This window comes from Protopterus annectens, chromosome 4.part0, assembly GCF_019279795.1.
Source record: "Protopterus annectens isolate FY-2018-M chromosome 4.part0, PAN1.0, whole genome shotgun sequence".
NCBI classification, from domain to species: Eukaryota; Metazoa; Chordata; order Ceratodontiformes; family Protopteridae; genus Protopterus; species Protopterus annectens.
In genome coordinates this window covers 1,455,832,933-1,455,851,308 of record NC_056733.1, presented here as the reverse complement: position 1 = coordinate 1,455,851,308, position 18,376 = coordinate 1,455,832,933, and the positions used below count along the sequence as shown (strand labels likewise).

Genomic DNA, 18,376 nt, shown 5'->3' with positions numbered 1-18,376 from the left:
TAGGGAGATGGTAATGCTTAGTAAAAGTGTGAACTGAACTCCAAGTAGCTGCTTCCAAAATATCCTTAGTAGCTACACCCCTCAAAAAAGCAGTAGATGTGGCAGTAGCCCTAGTGGAATGAGGTCTGATCCCAGCAGGAACATTCTTCCCATGATGAGAACAACAGAAAGCAATACAGTGACCAATCCACTTTGAAATAGCCTGCTCAGACGTAGCTGCAAGTTCAAAAGGAGGCAAAGTAAGCTTCTCCAACACAAAACTGAGATCCCAGGAAGGAGTAGGAGCTCTACGTGGGGGTCATATATTTTTTGCCCCTCCAAGAAATTGCTTAAACAAAGGGTGTGAAAATAAAGGAGGGTCACAATCATAGTGAGCAGAAATGGCCGCAGCATGAACCTTCACAGAGGAAAAAGACAAACCCTTATCTAATAATTCAGTAAGGTACTGTAGTGAAAAACTCAAATTAGGCACCGAGACATCAAAGCCCTTTGTTGTGCTCCAAAGAAAAAATCTCCTCCATTTATCAGCATAAACTTTTCTAGTGCTGGGCCACCTGGCTTCCAAAATGACATCCAAAACCTGTTCAGGAAACAGAGACCCCACAGGCTCTAAAACAGAATACGCCAGGCCGTTAAATGCAGGGACTGCACCCTGACATTGAGCAAATGACTGCTTGACTGGGACAACAAGTGAGGAAGCTGTGGCAAAGGCCAAGGAGGCTCCTGAATTGAGCAAATGACTGCTTGACTGGGACAACAAGTGAGGAAGCTGTGGCAAAGGCCAAGGAGGCTCCTGAATTAAACTCCTCAGCAGAGGATACCAGTGCTGACGTGGCCCATCTGGTGCTATTAGAATCATGCAAGGCTCGTCCCGCCTGACTTTCAAGAGTACCTTGGGCAGCAGAGGAGGAAAAGCATAGACGTGAAGGTTGTATAGAGCATCCACTTTCCAAGCTTTTGGGTGAAACATCTTTGTGCAAAATTTTGGCAGTTGGAAATTTAGGAGAAGCGAACAGATCTATGTCTGGAGTTCCCCAAGCCACTGTCAACTGTTGGAATACCTGAGGATCCAATTTCCACTCGTGGGGGTCCACAATTTGTCTGCTCAATACATCTGCTAGGGAGTTCTGTGCTCCTGGCAGAAACCGTGCTTGAAGAGTGATGTGCAAACTCAGAGCAGTCTCCCACAATATCATTGCTTGTCTGCAGAGAGGGTAAGAATGGGTTCCCCTCTGCTTGTTGATGTACCACATGACTGTAGTGTTGTCTGTTTTGAATCAACACCTGTCCTGGTTGAAGTAGACCCTTGAAAGCCATCAGGGCAAACTGGACTGCTAACATCTCTTTCATGTTGATATGCAAATGCTGTAGTCTGGGAGGCCACGTGTCTTGAATCCATTCCCATTGAAGTGTGCTCCCCAAGCCAGGGGCGAGGCATCAGTAGTTAAGATCTGACTCGCCTCTGGTCGGGTCACAGAGAGTCCCTTGTTTAGGTGACATTCCTGTGCCCACCACAAGAATTCCTTCTGGATGCAAGGTATTATCTGAATGAGTGTCCAAATCGTGGCAATGTTGAGTCCATACACTTTTGAGATACCATTGTAGCTTCCTCATATGCAGTTTGGCATTGGGAAGGACTAGAAAGCAAGATGCCATGAACCCCAAGGCTTGAAGGACTGTCCTTGCAGTCAGCCTGGACAGTACTGATAATCGCTGAAAGTATAGGTGAAGAGTTCTTTGTTTGTCCGGGGTCAGAAAATCCACCTGAGAAGCTGTATTCAGTCCTTCACCCAGAAAGCACATGTCCTGAGAGGGTACTAGACTGGACTTTATTTCGTTCACAGAATACCCTAGGCACCTTACAACTGCCATTACATACTGTAGATGTTGAAGTAACTTGTCTTTGTCTTGAGCAAGAATCAGGCAATCGTCCAGATAAGGATAAATTTGTATTCCCCTCAGTCTGAAGAAAGCTATGACAGGAGCCAGAACCTTTGTGAACACCCTGGGCGCGGTAGATAAACCAAAGGGCAATGCAGAGAACTGATAATGAGAAGTACCAGTCCGAAACCGCAGGAATCTCCTGCAGCTGGGCCTGATAGGAATGTGAAGATAGGCCTCTGAGATCCAGAGTTACCATCCAGTGATCTTTTCCTAGCATAGGCAGAAGTTGCTGTAATGTTAACATCTTGAACTTTGGAATGTCTAGGTATGTATTGAGAATGGACAAATCCAGAATAGGCCTCCAAGTGTTTCCTTTCTTTGGCACTAGGAATAGACGGGAATAAAACCCTAGGCCTACTTCTGACGGAGGCACCACCTGGATTGCTCCCATCTGTAAAAGCAAAGAAATTTATTCCTGAGCCTCCAGCCTTTGCTGAGGAGGTACATCTGGCATGCCATGAAGGAGGGAAAAGTGTGAAAATAAAACTTGTAGCCTTGATTTATTATTTCCAACACCCATTTGTCCTGGGTGACAAAATGCCAATTTTGTTTGAAAAGTGCCAACTTTCCTCCTAGAGGAGCTGCCAGAAAAGAAGGATCTGGCAGCTGAAGATACAGGTCATTGGGTCTGTTTATGAAAAGGCTGACCCCTGCCCTCACCAGAAGATTGTGCAGGAGAACTCCAAGTCCTAGGTCTGAAAGAACGCTGAGCATGAGCCCTGCCCCTACCACGTCTAGACCTGCCCTTAGACTGAAAATCCGAAGGGTAGGACCATCCTCTTGCAGGCCAATTCCTGCTAAACTTAGGGGGCTGCACTTGCAAAAAAATCCTTAACCGTCTGCATAGACTTAGCTTTATCTTCCATTTTTTTCAAAATGGACTCCACAGGGGAACCAAAAAGAACTTCAGATTGAAGAGGAGCATCCAAAATCCGAGCTTTAACATGCTCGGACAAATTTTGATCCTTAAGCCAGGCATGTCTACGAATAACTGAACCAGTAGCAGCCACCCTGGATGAAGCCTGAAGAGCATCGAAGCCACACTGCAGGGAATGTTTACCAACTTGATCTGAAGCATGAACCAAGTCCTGCAATTCCTTACACTATACCCTCAGATAAAGCATCTATCTTAGATTTCAATTGACCTAACAGAAAGTTCTGATACTTCAGCATATGGAATTGGCAATTTAAAGCCCTCATAGCTAACGTAGAAGAGGTGTACACTTTTTTCCCCCCACCTATCCAACGCTCTAGAATCTTTATCCAAGGGAACTGGATTCTTAACCACAGAAGCCCTGATACCCTTCGGCCCTTGAACAATAGTTTCCGGGTCAGCTCTAGGACTCATACAAATATTTGTGTGCTTCTGGAACTCTGCAATACCTGTCTGGCTTGACAGGGGCAGGTGGTAAAGAATCAGGATTAAGTGAGGCTTCAGAAAAACATCCTGAACATCTAAAACAGGGGGAATAGCCAAAGGCCTATGTTGTGGCAAAAACAAAAATTCCCTAAGCCTTTTACGAGAGTCTGAAAAATCCTGACCTTCCCACTTGAAATGCTCCCTCATGGAATGCAAAGTTTCAGAAAAGGAAAAATCCTCTGGAGGTGAAGCAGAAGGACAGGAATCCTCTGCATCCGAATTTGAATAGGGAGGAAAATCCTGAATATCCTCAGCTGAGGACTCAGTAATCGGAGGAATGCTCCATTCCCTCTAAATCTGTCTCCACCCTAGGCCTCTTCTCTGGAGGGGGCATAGAACCCCTGATCAAAGTAATCAAATCCTCTGCCATTTTCAACATATGTTTTTTAGGAACAGAACCTGAAGAACTAGCGCTATGGCCCATACCAGTAAGACCAGGTTTAGCCTTAGCAGGACCTTTAGTCACTGAGGTAGAAGGCCTAATAACCTTTTGTAAGGATGGAACTACAGGTGCTTGAGAAGCACCTTCGGCCTGGCCTAACTCCTGAGAGGCCAACTCCTGCAAAAGTAAAGGTTCCCCCTGGGATCCAGCCGAGGCCTGGGCTGGATCCACAGATTCAACCGTAGATTCCATAGAACCGGCGTCCGCAACGGACTCATCCGGTTTAGACCTTAAAGATTTATCTTTTCGCTTTTTTTTGCGGTAGCGGGCGGAGGATCAGACGGCATGTTGTAGTTACACCGCTTACCGAAAACAAGCCTAGCACAGTCTAATCTACGTTTAATGATGCGCTTATTAAATCTAGCGCAAAAGCGACACCAGACTATGTCGTGCTCAGGCCCCAAGCAAGGAATACAGAGAGAATGATAATCCCTATGAGGTATCAGTTTCCCACAAGAAATATAATTAACTTTTTCTGACATCCGGATAAACTGAGGCAAGAAAAGACAAAAATTTTCCCCAACGGGGTACTTAGCCCAACTTGGTCTTCAATTTCAGAACGCCGAACGGCACTCGCAAACGCTGCTTCTGCTTCGGACCACGCGGCGAGGTAAGAGGTAATTGTTCCCCTCTACTCATCACTCAGACCCATTACAACGCCCCTTTTGGCATGTACCTCACAAGACATCTACAACAACTGGGAAGACCACAGAAATACCTCACAAAGAGGATTACTGGCCTCAAACAGATGCCCTATGCAGACAGTCTCAAAAAAACTACATCTTTACTCCATTGCATATCGCCTACTCTGGGGCGATCTATGCCTAACATACAAAGCTATGTCAAACCCAGAGCTGTTGGACATGCTCCACTTAAAGAAATCCCAATCCCTCTGAGCTACATGCTCTTGGGACCTAAACCTTGTCATCACAATAAACAGAACATGCTGGAGGGATAGATTCCTGTCCCAGAGACTTCCCATACTATGGAACAGACTACCCACGTCAAACAGAGCTCCTCATTAGCACTCAAGAAAAATCTTGATTGGATGGGAAATTCACCCTGGGATCACTTCTGTGGCTCTGCTCGACAGGGGCACAGGAAAATAATTTTCTTGTGTGGCAAAAGCCAGGGTACATTTTTTGGCTAGGCTTGTATGGGCCCTAGTACCTACCTATGAACCAATAAAAATCAGTTAAACTGATCTTGGCTCGAACTATAAAAATGTACTTTCTTATAAAATCAACTCACCTTCACCCAATACAGTACTGAATCAGCAAGAAAAAAACACCAGTACTTCAAAATCTACTAATACACTACTTCAGTAACAGGACATTGCATTCCACTAACAAATCCTTCTTAAAACCAAACAATGCAAATGGAGTTTCATTTTACTCAAACTGCACAGCCAAAACCTAGAATTCCCTATCAGTACTACTAACACTTCCAACTTTAATAAAATTCAAACAACCATATGAATCCTGAACATGTTCTTGCACAAACCCTAGTTAGGAAACAGATGTCTTAAGGCAGCTAAAAGAACACAACCAGTCAAGTTTGTATTTGAATAGTATAGTATACAGGATGCAGAGGACAGGAAGAAATGGAAACAGGTGATCTGCTGTGGCGACCCCCAACGGGAACAGCCGAAAGATACTTCTTTAAACCATCAATCACAATACTGCTATTCTGCTGAAAAGAACATTGGCCAGTCGGAAATCCCAGTACACAAATACAAAATAAATCTGATAGTGTTATCTAATGTGTGGGTACAAAGATCTGGAGTGTTTCTCCCCGGGCCTCTGCTGAAAACAGGCTCTGTGGAACCTAGTCAGACATTCCCGGTCAACAAATGTTAAATAAAAAAAAAAATAAATAAGATTTGTACACCAACTTTTTTTTTTATTTTGAAGTGTAAAAGACTTTCACAGGAGAAGAGATTAAAAGCTGCATACAGAGGTCTATAAGACAAGTAAAATGACTAAAGTTAATACCTCATAATGCGCAATTTTCTGAGACTCCGAGATGAGTACTGCATTACACACTTTACATTGCCCATCTGTAAAGATGTGACGGTTCTCTCTAATCATCCGATTCACTGCAGAAAAACAAAATCATAATTATGTACTTAATTCTACCAAAAGTTTACAATGTTGCAATATATTATAAAACAAACTCCTAGAATGTTATACAGTTAAAGATTCTGTGCAAGTTGAATACAAAAATCTTACAAAGGGAACAATGATTTTTTAAGTTTGCAAAAAACACTGCAACTTAGCACAGCTTTCCACAGTAATAAACCTCTGAAACTGGTATTAAAGTAACAAAAATCTTGTGAATGCTATCTTACATGCATTAAATATTACACAGAAATGTGTCCATACATAGTGACACCAGCAATACATGAAGCACATTATGTACGCATACAGAAACTATTCTTACTGTGGTGGTGGTGCTGCAGTAGCGGTGTCGCCTCATAGCAAGACATTGTCCCATTAGATTCTCAGCTAGAGCGTCTTCTGTGTGGAAACATACGTGAATGGGGCGTGCCTTCGTTGAAGGTTGTGCGCCAAGGCTGGTAACCCGGTATGTAAAGATCCACTACCAATCATTAGCAGACCGGAGTTCCACTGTGGCAACCCCTAACCGGGAAAAAAGCCGAAAGACACAAACAATCTATTCCTACAGATCTGGAATGTAAATTGCACTCCCTAGTTATAATCCACAGACGAGGTAAAAATGGACTTTCATCCCAAAAGTTGTCAGAATTTGCTTTAAAATCAATAATTCACTACACTGCTGCGAAAGATTACATTTTTCCTACAAATAAGGGCTTAAAAGATAGTCAACGCAAAGTTAACTGCCACAGAGTGGTAGTTTCCCCAAGACCTAATTACAGCATTCCCCATCTATAACAGAAGTGACTGGGGAGAACAGCACACACTGGTGTGACAAACAGATCAGTCTCAGATATGTACACTCCTGGCAAGTCACGACAATTTACAAGTTATGTACTTACCAGAACTCAGTATCTGTGTAGTTTTTATTTATGTAATCAAAGCAAAATATTTGTTGCAACTGAAGTTTAAGGAGAGTTAAGAGGTCGCAACAAGGCTGGCCCCAACAGCAGAGAATCCCATTTGCTACTGACAGAGGGACCATCCATGAGGAGTCACAACATATCTGCCAACTCTGTCCGCTAGGATGTTGGTTCTACCCAGAAAGTGCATTACAACTAGAAAACGGATCTGAATGTCAACAAAACTAAAGAAAACATTGACTTCAGAAAAAGGCCATCTATTCAATCTCCAGAGATAAACAATGAGGTAGGCCAAAGTTCAATCTACAAAGTTTCCTGGGGGTACAACATCTCAGAAGACCTCTCTTGGTCCGAACACAGGCCAGATAAGTTTTTTTTTAAACATTCCTGCACTTCCTGAAGGCTCAAAGACTGAAAGCTTCCTCTGAATGTTCTATCCACTTTCTATAAAAAAGGAACCATCAACAGTATTCTCACCCACAACTTTACTGTGTGGTATGGAAACAGTACTATGGCATAGGAAGAAGCTTCAAGAGTGGTGAGATTTTGGAGATAGTTAGTGTCTTGCGGTTTTCCCGGTTATAGTTGCCACAGCGCAACTCCGGTCTGCTAATAAGCGGCAGTAGATTTTATTACGTGCAGAGTTTGCCAGCCCTGATGCACAACCTTCAACGAAGGCAAGTCCATTCACGCATTTCTCCACGCAGAAGACACTCTGGCCAAGAATCGAACGGCACAACGCCTTGCTGTGAGACAACGCTACCGCATGGGCACAAATCTCTCAACCATGCAAGACCTTTTTACAAGCATAAACGTGGCATACAAAATAGTTAGGGACACATCACATCCAGCATTTGAGGAGTTTGCTAGAGTTTCATCTAGCAAGAGGTACCACAGCATCCACCGCAGAACCTCCTGGCTCTAGAACAGCTTCTATCCAACAGCAATAAGGCTCATAAGCGCTGACACCAACTTTGATGTCTCCCATCCCCACACACGATCTTACACAAGCAATACAATCTTACCACTAGCAATACTTTAATGCAAGTGATACGTTATTTAATACAGTATAGTTAAAATACCCCCCCCCCCACCATGTACAATATTTGCTCATACGTAGTTTATACGTATGGGTAGTTTTACCTGAATAGAAATGGGTTGAGTTTTTCTGTATGTGTATTAGTTGATTAGTTGTGTGTCACGTCTTACTATTTTTATACTTAATGGCCTTTGTAGTCAGATGAGCAGATACATGAATAGTCTTTCCTAGATGAAAAAAGATCTTTGAATCCTCTTTGTCCCACCCTTAACTGGCATTCTGGACAAACCCTGCATGTGTACGATTCATACACTTTGCGTAGCAGTTTTCTTAATCCATTGGCAGACGCTGCTTTATTAGCTTTACTTCTTAAGGTTTTTGCCAGTCACTATACACCTTACCAAGAATCCTATCCTGTTCTACCTTGCTGTTGTTGCCTTCCACTTGAACGCATGCGTTTGTGCTTCACTCTGGTTACTTTGTAATAAAATCTGCTGCAGACTACAGCAAACATGCCAATCCCATTATATAAATGCCACCCCCCAACAGATCAAAAGGCAGGATTGAAGGTAATCTCCAAGTGTAGTACCTCACACTCGGATCTGCACAGCTTTGAGTGTGGAGTGGGCGTGACGTAAGATTGGCAAGGGAAAGTAGAATGAGTGACAGTCATTGCAGGTTACCGTTTTCAATATCACACTTAAGCTTCGGAATGCGCGTGTTAATTCAGTCTTGTTCTGGCACCTTTTCACCTTAGCAGGACTAAGAGGAGTCTAGGCATTTGTCCCCATCTGCAACAGTCCAGAACTATGCCGTTCTGCAGCAGTTTCCACAATGTGGAATCCAAATAACGCCCTCAAGCAAAGCTCTCAACCTTCCATCTCCAAAATAAGGAACACTAGCCCGTATAATGTGGAACAAATGGGCAAAATGTGGAACACATACTAATGTCTTACTAACAGCTTCAACTATGAAGGTCATGGGATGGTTTACATACTCCCCTTTTACTTATAAAAAAGATCTTGAAAGGTTTCCCTTATCAGATCCGTCATTGACTACATCGTCCCATTTACTAGGTGCAGATCCAACCATGTCGCTAGACAGTAAAAATGAAGAGTCTTAAAACCAGACAGTAAAACCCCGTAGATTTCCAAATAAAATTAAAGCATCTTAAATCCTACAGCTAGCTTGGAAGGCCAATATGACCCACTTTGTACTCAATAGCCTGTCCTCTGCTCTGATTTGGCAAATGTTTAGTCTTATGTGAATTCTTACTTAACAAAACCAGTGGTGCTCATACCTCTATAGTTCTTGGCAGAATAGATTGTAAACACTGCTATTTTAAACGTAGATAATTGGTTGAATGACTGGGTCTGTGTCAGCTAGCGTCTTGTGAAGGATTTGAAGTCTAACATAAAATGTGCATTAAAATACTCCGTAATCTGCCGGAAAAGCACATTTTTATAAGGAACAGACCAAAAAAAGTATGAGGCAAAATCTAGATAGTCTGTTATGATTCATGCGTTCCGCTATTTTTAAAATTTCCCGCACAAGTTTCTTCAATTTTCAACGTCTTAAAGTAAAAAAAAATCTGTATCCCATGAACCCAGAATAGGGACATGGGAAAGCTAAAAGTAATGGTATGGCAGGAGCAAAATAAATATTCATGCGGGCTTGGGCTGGAGACGTGTCTGGGGTGGATTTGCTACTGCGCATCCCGCGAGGCACAACACTTGGGAGTTTACTGGATTGAATATGGAATCAGGAAGTAAATGGACAGTTGCTCAAACTTAGTAAATACAGATGCAATGAAGCAAGTTGGACTCATTTTAGAATAAAACCCACTGTAAAAGTTTGGGGGGGGGGGTTAGCATATGATCTTTAACCAACAGCAGTATTGGTATGTCGACTGAAGTGGCACTGCCCTCACATGCAAAGTGGGATGGTGCACCCTACAGTAAACTGCCAATTTTGAGGTAGGACAAAATGGCATCGCATATGGTAAATTCAATACACTGAAAATAAAACTGCTGAAATATTAATATGTTGTTTAAATTCAATAAATGTATTATACACCTTTAACTACTTGTCCAGTACATGCACTAGTATACTCGCTAGGCAAATATCTTGTGCAGCACAAATATTACAACTCATTAGTATTAGTCTTAATTACTGTAAAGTTTCAAAACAGTTTAGCAAAAATACTAAGTACTAAAGTTTACTTGTATAGTGTTAAATATATATAGCGAACAAACTTCTTTATGCTTAATTGCCACCTTTGCATTTTATTCACTCTCAACAAGCTTTTGTCACCTTGCCTACTCTATATTAGTGGTCATATTATTGCCCCCAGGTTTTGACTGAAACTGCTCAGTCACCGCTCTGCTCCGGCTAAAACATCTTCACACCGAAATATCACTTACTCTGCAATTGGGTTTTAAGTAAAAACATTTCCTATTGTTATAAGTTTACACTATAAATTGAGCAAAGTAAAATGGTGAAAACAAACCAGCAAATTACACTTGCTATAAATTTTCAATTTAATTTGGAAACAGTACTGTTATCAAAGACAAGTATTGTGACCTACATATTTTCTGCTAAACACAAGCAGAGTTCTTACTGTCCGCTAAAGCAAGATCCAGAAACTTGATATGAATTTGCTAAACATTGAAATTCTAACCAATTTCAATCTCACCATAGGGTCAAAAATTAACGACTAAAAAACGAATTTGATGTTTTGCAAATTAAGGCTTTGTGTTAAAAAGAAAAAAAAACACATCTCAGACAAGCTGTAGGTGGATTGGATGCTCTAAATTGGCCGTAGGTATGCGCACGCGTGCGCCTTCCGTGGCATGTTGGGGGCCAGGCTGGCAGCTCGGCAAAATAAAAACTTCACCAATAGTGAACGGACAAGTGATCCGCTGTGGCGACCCCTAACCGGGATAACCTGAAAGAAAAATATTTAAAAAAACATGCCACCGGCAATTCTGCGCAAACAGGGGCGTGGCAGGAGTGACTGACATAGCTATTACAGCATCAACACACCCGTAATAACCTAACCACGGCAACACCAGTCTCGCGATCTAACGTTCTACATCATGGGCCACGATCAGGTTCACCATTAATAAAAATTACGACTTTGGACGTAGGCTGCTGCAATGGCTCAAAACTAAAAGTGAAAAGAAACCATATTACTGATCAGTGAAAACAGACTAAAAACGCAGTGTACACATATGTAACGCACACATACATACACATGCGCGGATAAATAGTACATAAGCTAGCTGTCCCTGCGAGCCATTATAACCAGTCACCCCCCCCCCCCAAGAGCGTGAATCAATTGATACTCATTACCGTGCGTTTGTGAAGTAAAACATTATCCTAGCCTCCAAACTTTTAAACAAAAACGGTTGACTGTGACAAATTAAAACGGTCAATACCAGCTTATTCATTACTATAAAAAGTAACCCTAGATCACATCGGAATTTAGCGGGAACGCGGTCAAGTAACTCCCCTTTTTTTCTCAAAAGTACATCCCTTAGGTCACCATATATTACTTAAAACAAAGCGTAAGTGAATAAATCGTGCACAAAAAAGTTCGGGTCCTAATCATTTTTTTTTCAGAAACGCTCCGTTTGGAAATATAACACGATCGCTATTACTATAGAACCCACTTGCACGTGTTATGCTAGTTTAACATCCATTTTCACATCCTCTCTAAAACAAGTAAATCAATACCCAGGCGATATAACCTAACTTGGGGCATTTTATTTAAATCATCATCGCCATAAACTGTTATTCTCAGAGCAACATGAATTATAACGCCGCCCCCCCCCCGAACAAAATATAAGATTATGCTCCCCTTGGGAAAGGAGGGATATGTAGATTCGTCAAGATAAATTAAAGTCGTATATTTACAGTTCAGAAATAATGAAAGAGCCATCCATTCATACTTAGCAACCTATCCGATTAGAGCCAGGCCTACTACAAATATTAAAGACGCATTCTGGAGTACAGCCAACAATCGGCAAATATGGCACACATCACGGTATTACTTCTTTCTATCCTTCAAACATCCCTTTCGAAATCACGCCAAAAAAAAAAAAACACACACACATCTATATAAAAAAAATCTTTTCTAAATGCTCAACAACCTAAACAAACAACATATATGTATGCACACACTCACCTTCAGTAGCTCCTTTGGGAATGAAAATTGAACTTTCGTCAGCCATAGTTGCACCGAAAATATTAAATTGATGCACAACCACAAGTCCTCACGAGAGCTAAAACTCTTTTTCTAAGAATTAACAAAGCATGCGCAATTTTTTTCTTTAAATACACCCTCAAATGATTTCAGAATAAAAATTTGTTAAAGACCTTTGTTGAAATACTTGATCTATCGTACAACGACCCAAACAGAGATATCAATACTATATCTGTAATAGCAAGTAATTTTCTTGAACCTTTTCGATGAAAACAAAGAAAACCGTGCAGTTAGTGAGGGCACGCGCTACCAAAAGGAAAGGGACGCGGCTAGATTCTCTTGGCTGAAGGGCCCTTGCTTGCGTCACACCTGACGTCACGGGGCGGAAAGGGGCGGTGTTACCTGTTTGAGAAAGGGGCGGGGTTAACCATTCCACGCTGCTTTGCTTTCTTTTATTCGCGGGCTAATGCGAAGTTGCGAAAAAAGGTAAATCTATCGCTTTTTTATCTTAAGATCCCATTACATTTTCAGCATTATATTCATCGATTCTTTTAATGTAAATAAGAAACGATTGCAGGGTTACCAGCTGTTCCACTTTGCGAGGGACAGTTCTTCTTTGGGCAGCTGTGTCCTGCAAAAAAGTTGTAAAAATGGCAAATGTCATGAGCATAGCTCTCAACCTTCCATGTCCAAAATGAGGAACACTAGCCCTCATAATGTGGAACAAATGGGTAAAATGTGGAACACATACTAATGGCTTACTAACAACTTCAACTAGGACAGTCATGGGATGGTTAAAATGTGCTTGTTTTACTTCTAGATATATTTTAATAAATTAAGATGATTAATTTCTATTTACAATGGATTCCGCTTAAATAATTCCAAACACTGAATCTGTGACAGTCTTTCAATGTGGAACTTTGAGGAAATTCGAGGCACATGAGCTTTTTAAGACCCCAAATGAGGTAAGTTCCTCGTAATGAGGTACACTTGAGAGGTATGGAGATTTTAAGACAAAATTATTTCCTATATTTTATGTAATAGTTGCATAAAACAGTTATTCTGTATCTGAAACACATAAATATTACAAGAAACAGAATAAGCAACTAAAATGGTACAAGTATAAGCTTTTATTTAGGCAAAAAAAAATGAAGTTCTGTCCTTTGTACTGGCTGTGGGTATTTTTCGCCCTCCAAAATCTGACATTTGTACCAAAAATGTCCCACTTTGGGCATTTGAAAAGGTGGCAACCCTAAACGATTGTCCTTTTCATCTAAGTAAAATATGATTCGTGGAAACCACTGAAAGTCTATATAGAGAGAGAGGTTCATAGGTAGGTACTAGGCTATTGGCCCTAGCAGGAACGGCCTTAGGTGAACTGGTGCCCTAGGCAAAAGGGCTTCACAGTGCCCCCCCCACCACACTACCCGGTGCCCCCATCCTGGTCCTCCTACACCAAATAAATACTGAAAAGCACCCCTGGTAAACTGGCGCCCTAGGCGGCCGCCTAGTTGGCCTATTCCTAAGGCCGGCTATGGGCCCTAGGGCCTATATAAGCCTAGCCAAAAGGTATCCTGGCTTTCGCCACCCAAGAAAATTATTTTCCTGTGCCACTGTCGAGCAGAGCCACAGAAGTGATCCCCCGGGTGAATTTCCTATCTCCCATCCAATCATTAAGATCTTTCTTGGAGTGCTAATGAGCTTTGTTTGATATAGATAGGTTGTTTGTTCCAGAGTATGGGAAGTCTCTGGGACAGAAATCTATCCCTCCAGAATGTTCTGTTTATTGCGATGACAAGGTTTAGGTCCCTAGAGTGTGTAGCTCGCAGGGATTGGGATTTCTTTAAGTGGAGCATGTCTAAAAGCTCTGGGTTTGACATAGCTTTGTGTGTTGGGCAGAGATTGCCTCTGAGTAGGCGATATGCGACGGAGTAAAGCTGCAGTTTTTTGAGACAGTCTGTGTAGGGCATCTGTTTGAGGCCGGTAATCCTCTTTGTGAGGTATTTCTGCAGCTTTTCCAGTTGTTGTAGATGTCTTGTGAGGTACATACCAAAAGGGGCATTGTACTCTATAATGGGTCTAATGAGTGACGACTAGAGGGGAACAATGAACTCTTTTTTCTTGGATGAGAAACCTTTTGTGATGAGGTATTGAGATTTTTATATGAGATTTGCCATGTAGAAGGATTTCCTGACTACTGTGGCGATGTGATTATCAAAGGAAAGACTACTGTCCACCTGTGTCCCAAGGTCTCTTATCACAACACTTTCCGTGTTAAGTAGACTACCACCTATGTGGTAGTTCATGGCTACAGAGTTTTTACCAAAAGGGATGACAATGCACTTTTTGGCATTGAGCTTGATGCCATGGCTTTGATACCAGGCATCAGTCTCAGCGAGGCCCTTTTGTAGGATGTCCACATCTTTTGGAGTTTTAATTATGGCTCCTAGTTTGCAGTCATCTGCAAACTTCATTAGCCAAAGACCTTCTGTGTTAGCCTGTACTTCAGAGAAGTAGATACCAAACAGGAGAGGACCCAGGACTGAACCCTGTGGTACTCCACTTGTCACTGGTCTGAAGTTGGATTTTGAGTCTGCTACTTTCACAATGTGGGTTGTGTCAGTGAACCAGTTGGCAACCCATCTTGTGACATAGGGATTTATACCTAGTTTAGTGAGTTTATCTATAATTCCAGAGTGGGGGTGGTGGTGTCGAAAGCCTTGGTTAGATCTAGATAGGCTGTGTGAACCACCTTACCCTCATCTAAGGCTTTGGTGACTGCTTCAAAGAAGTCCATCAGGTGTAGGAGACATGATCTGCCTTTTACAAACCCGAACTGGGTGGGGTCCTGAGTTTGGAGATTACCAATGTCATTGTTTATAAGTTCCATGATGATACGTTCCATAGCCTTGCAGACCAGGCTCGTTAGGTTAATGGGGCGGTAGTTTCCAGGGTCCGTGGTGGCTCCCCCTTTGTGGAGTGAGATAATCGTCTCTGTGCGTCATTCAGTGGGCACATAGCCTGAGATGAGGCTATGATTGAACATGGTACTTAGGTGGGGTGCCAGTTCATTCTGTAGAACACAGCCTGGGATGTAGCCAGGTCCCATGGATGCCGTGTTCTTGGCTTTGAATAGTGTGTTTTTTTACCTGTGCAGCCGTGATTACAGGAACTTTGCAATCTTCTGGTATAGAGATGGGCCCTTTAGGGGATGTCATGGGGGTAAAGTTAGCACTGAACCTGTCTGCCAGGATGTTGGCAATATCAGTTGGTTCTGTATATTTAGTGCCATTGTGCTGTAACTCAGAGCAGATCTGAGTGTTGCCATTGAGATTCTTGACATAGCTATAGAATGCTTTGTGGTTGTCTTTAGAGTCAGTGGCGATTTTGTTTTCATAACTAGCTTTGGAGGATTTTATGAGGAATCTCAGCTTTTTACTGAGGCTGACCAGGGAGTTTCTCCAATCATGGGATTTTACTCTTTTTTGCAACAGTTTCTTTCTTCTGTTGTAGATTTTGTTTATGGCAGGGGACCACCAGATTGGCTTCCTTTTTTTTGGAGTATAGCATCTTGGTTCTCTTAGGGATTGCACGATCCATGCACTCATGTAAGTGCTTATAAAGTACATTGGTGTAGGATTCAGCAGCCATACCTCTATTGTCCGTCAGCATGGGTGTTGTGAAGTTTGCCACTTCTGTCTTAAGAAGCGTGAGGTTGGCTTTGGAGAAATATTTTACTGTGGTTTCCCCAATGGGAGGTGGGGGAGGGATGTGGATGTCTAGGGTGATTAGCTTGTGGTCGGATCTGATCAATGAGGAATTGACCTCTGGTGTGGTGCACCGGTTGCCCATGTTGGTAATAACAAGGTCTAGGATATTGCTGCCCCTGGTGGGAGTGTGGATAAGTTGATTCAAGACATTGGAATTTATGAATTTCAGAAAACGTTGAGCACAAGAGTTGGTACATGAGTAGTTTTCCCAGTTAATGGTGGGCTAGTTGAAATCGTCCATTATTAGGGTGTTCAGTTGTACCCTAATATTTTCCAATGTATCAAGAAGTGAGGAGTGGGAATCCTGGGGCATGGTGGGGGATCTGTAGCAAGCTACAATTTGGATTGCGGTCTTGCCCAGAATTAGTTGCACTTGGATAATCTCGAATGCATTATGCTGAGCAACTAACCTGGAGGTGCGGATATCCTTAATGAATATGAATACGCCTCCGCCTTTAGTATTTCGGTCCAGGTTAGGTGGCTGAAAGGTGTTGTATGAATTATAGCCTGGTAATGCAGGGGTACTCTCTGGAGCCTTGAACCAGGTCTCTGTCACTGCACAGTTGTTGATGTTCTCTATTTTAAGGAGTGCCTCAAGTGAGTGCATTCTGATGTTTAGACTTCTAGCATTGAATAACAATACCCTCAGATTCTTCTTGCTTGTACCTGTTACGGTGGTGAATTTGTCATTTGAACCTTGTCTAAAAAAAGACACTATAGGGGTGGCTAGAGCCTTAGCCAGTATCAAGAATTCCAGGGGTGACAGGTGCAGACCATCTCTGGCAAAACATCGTGTTCTGTCCATCATGTCATCCCAAGTAGACAGATACTAGATCCCCTTAGAATGACACCAGAAGCTTAGCCAATTGTTGAAGTCAATCATTTTGTCCTTGTACTGTGGTATCATTCCGGGTGATGACAGGATGCTACTCAGGGCTAGGGTCATACCTGCCTGGGCTACAAGATCGGACAGCTCCTCCATGTCCCTTTTCATGTAGTCCAGGGAGGTATGTCTCAGGTCATTCACACCAACATGGACAATGACAGAGTCATATTTGTACTTGTTGTGGAGTGACCTGAGTGCATATGTTATGTCGTGGATCCTGGCACCCGACAGGCAGCTGACAGTAACTTTCTCCTTGTTTAGCCTGGTGAGTGGAACATCAGTGTGCCTGACTATAGAGTCACCTATGACTAGAGTGTTGGGTACGTTGTTATGCCTTATGGGCTGTGGTTGAGTGGCACACTGAGTTTGTAGGCTATGTGTCATTTGAGTTGTGTTGGGGGGTGGAGGTTGCTTGTGTTTCTGCTTTGGAGGTCCCTTTTGCTTGGGCAGGTTTTTACTGAGAGCCTGCATGAATGCAGGTGTGTGTTTTGTGTTTCTATGTGTGTGTTTTGGTGGTGTAGGTTTTGAGGGACTATGTGCTGAGTGTGGTGTGGTGCAAGTGTTTACCTTCTCCTGTTGACTGTCTAGTCCAGTCTTAGGTGAAGAGAGCTTTGCTTCCAGTTTGGCTATATAAGTGCATCTCTCACAGGTTGTAGTGTTGGGTAGTAGGAGGAGAGGGTTGTATGTGTACGTGAGGCAATTGCTGCATTGCCCCAAGATGCCCAGATTCATCAGGTAGACAGGAGAAAACACCGGGAGCTGACCGTTAGACATGCCTGGATAGGTGCTTATTTGTTAAGTACTAGAAACTGTTTTCCTCAGACAGTGAGGAAAGTTGAGTGCTGTAGTAATTTGTAGCTTATATATTGAGTTGGAGTTGCGAGAAAAGTAAATTTTATGTATTTTATTTATCAAACCATTTCATCTAAATAAGATAGTATTAGATTTTTTGTATTAAATTCATTGATCCTTTTCATCTAAATAAGAAACGATTATCCTTTTCATTTACTTCTCAACCTCTTAGAGCAAGAAACAAAGCCATACATAATATTGGGAAAAAGGCCCCAAAACAGGGCCAGTTTTTAAATATTACTCTTACAAACATAGAAAGTTAATAGAATAACAGGTTGGGCATTAGCATAACATTTCTGAAGGGTATAAAATCTGAAAATGCAAATAAATGTCTGTCAAGAAATCTGGACAAAGCCATAAATAAAAGTGGGACATTTCAAATATTACCCTTAACAACCAGGTTGTGCATAACAAGATTTGTGTAAACGTGCATTTTCTGAAGGATATGAAGTCTTAAACTCAAATGAATGCATTATTTAGTGGCTTCATCCCAGTGAATTGCTAGAAAACCACACATTTTATAAGGAATAGACCAAAAATACGAGGCAAAAATCTGGTCAGTTGTTGCTTAATTGTGCCTTGATTTTGCCACTTATGTATGTTTCCTTTCAGTAATAAAATATGAGTTTTGTTTTTAAATTAATATTTTGTATTTTATTGTAGATAAGCATTACTAAAACTGAAGTTATGATGTGTGGTTATGTTGCTGAACCCATTTAAGCACTTTCCTTTACCTCATCATCATCACCAGTTACCCCCTTTTTCCTGTTTTCTAC

At 42.0% G+C, this 18,376-nt stretch overlaps 1 protein-coding gene across 1 annotated transcript in view; it reads right to left on the bottom strand.

The window, feature by feature from the left end:
• The window catches only part of ZNF346 (zinc finger protein 346), a 365,617-nt gene extending 353,160 nt beyond the window's left edge, over positions 1-12,457 (bottom strand). The window contains exons 1-2 of the mRNA XM_044069298.1: positions 12,075-12,457; positions 5,801-5,904 (exon numbers count right to left, since the gene is read on the bottom strand). Of these exons, the coding sequence (XP_043925233.1) occupies positions 5,801-5,904; positions 12,075-12,120 (150 nt within the window). The 5' untranslated portion in view covers positions 12,121-12,457. The remainder of the gene's footprint in view (positions 1-5,800; positions 5,905-12,074) is intronic.
• Positions 12,458-18,376: the final 5,919 nt, after the last annotated feature.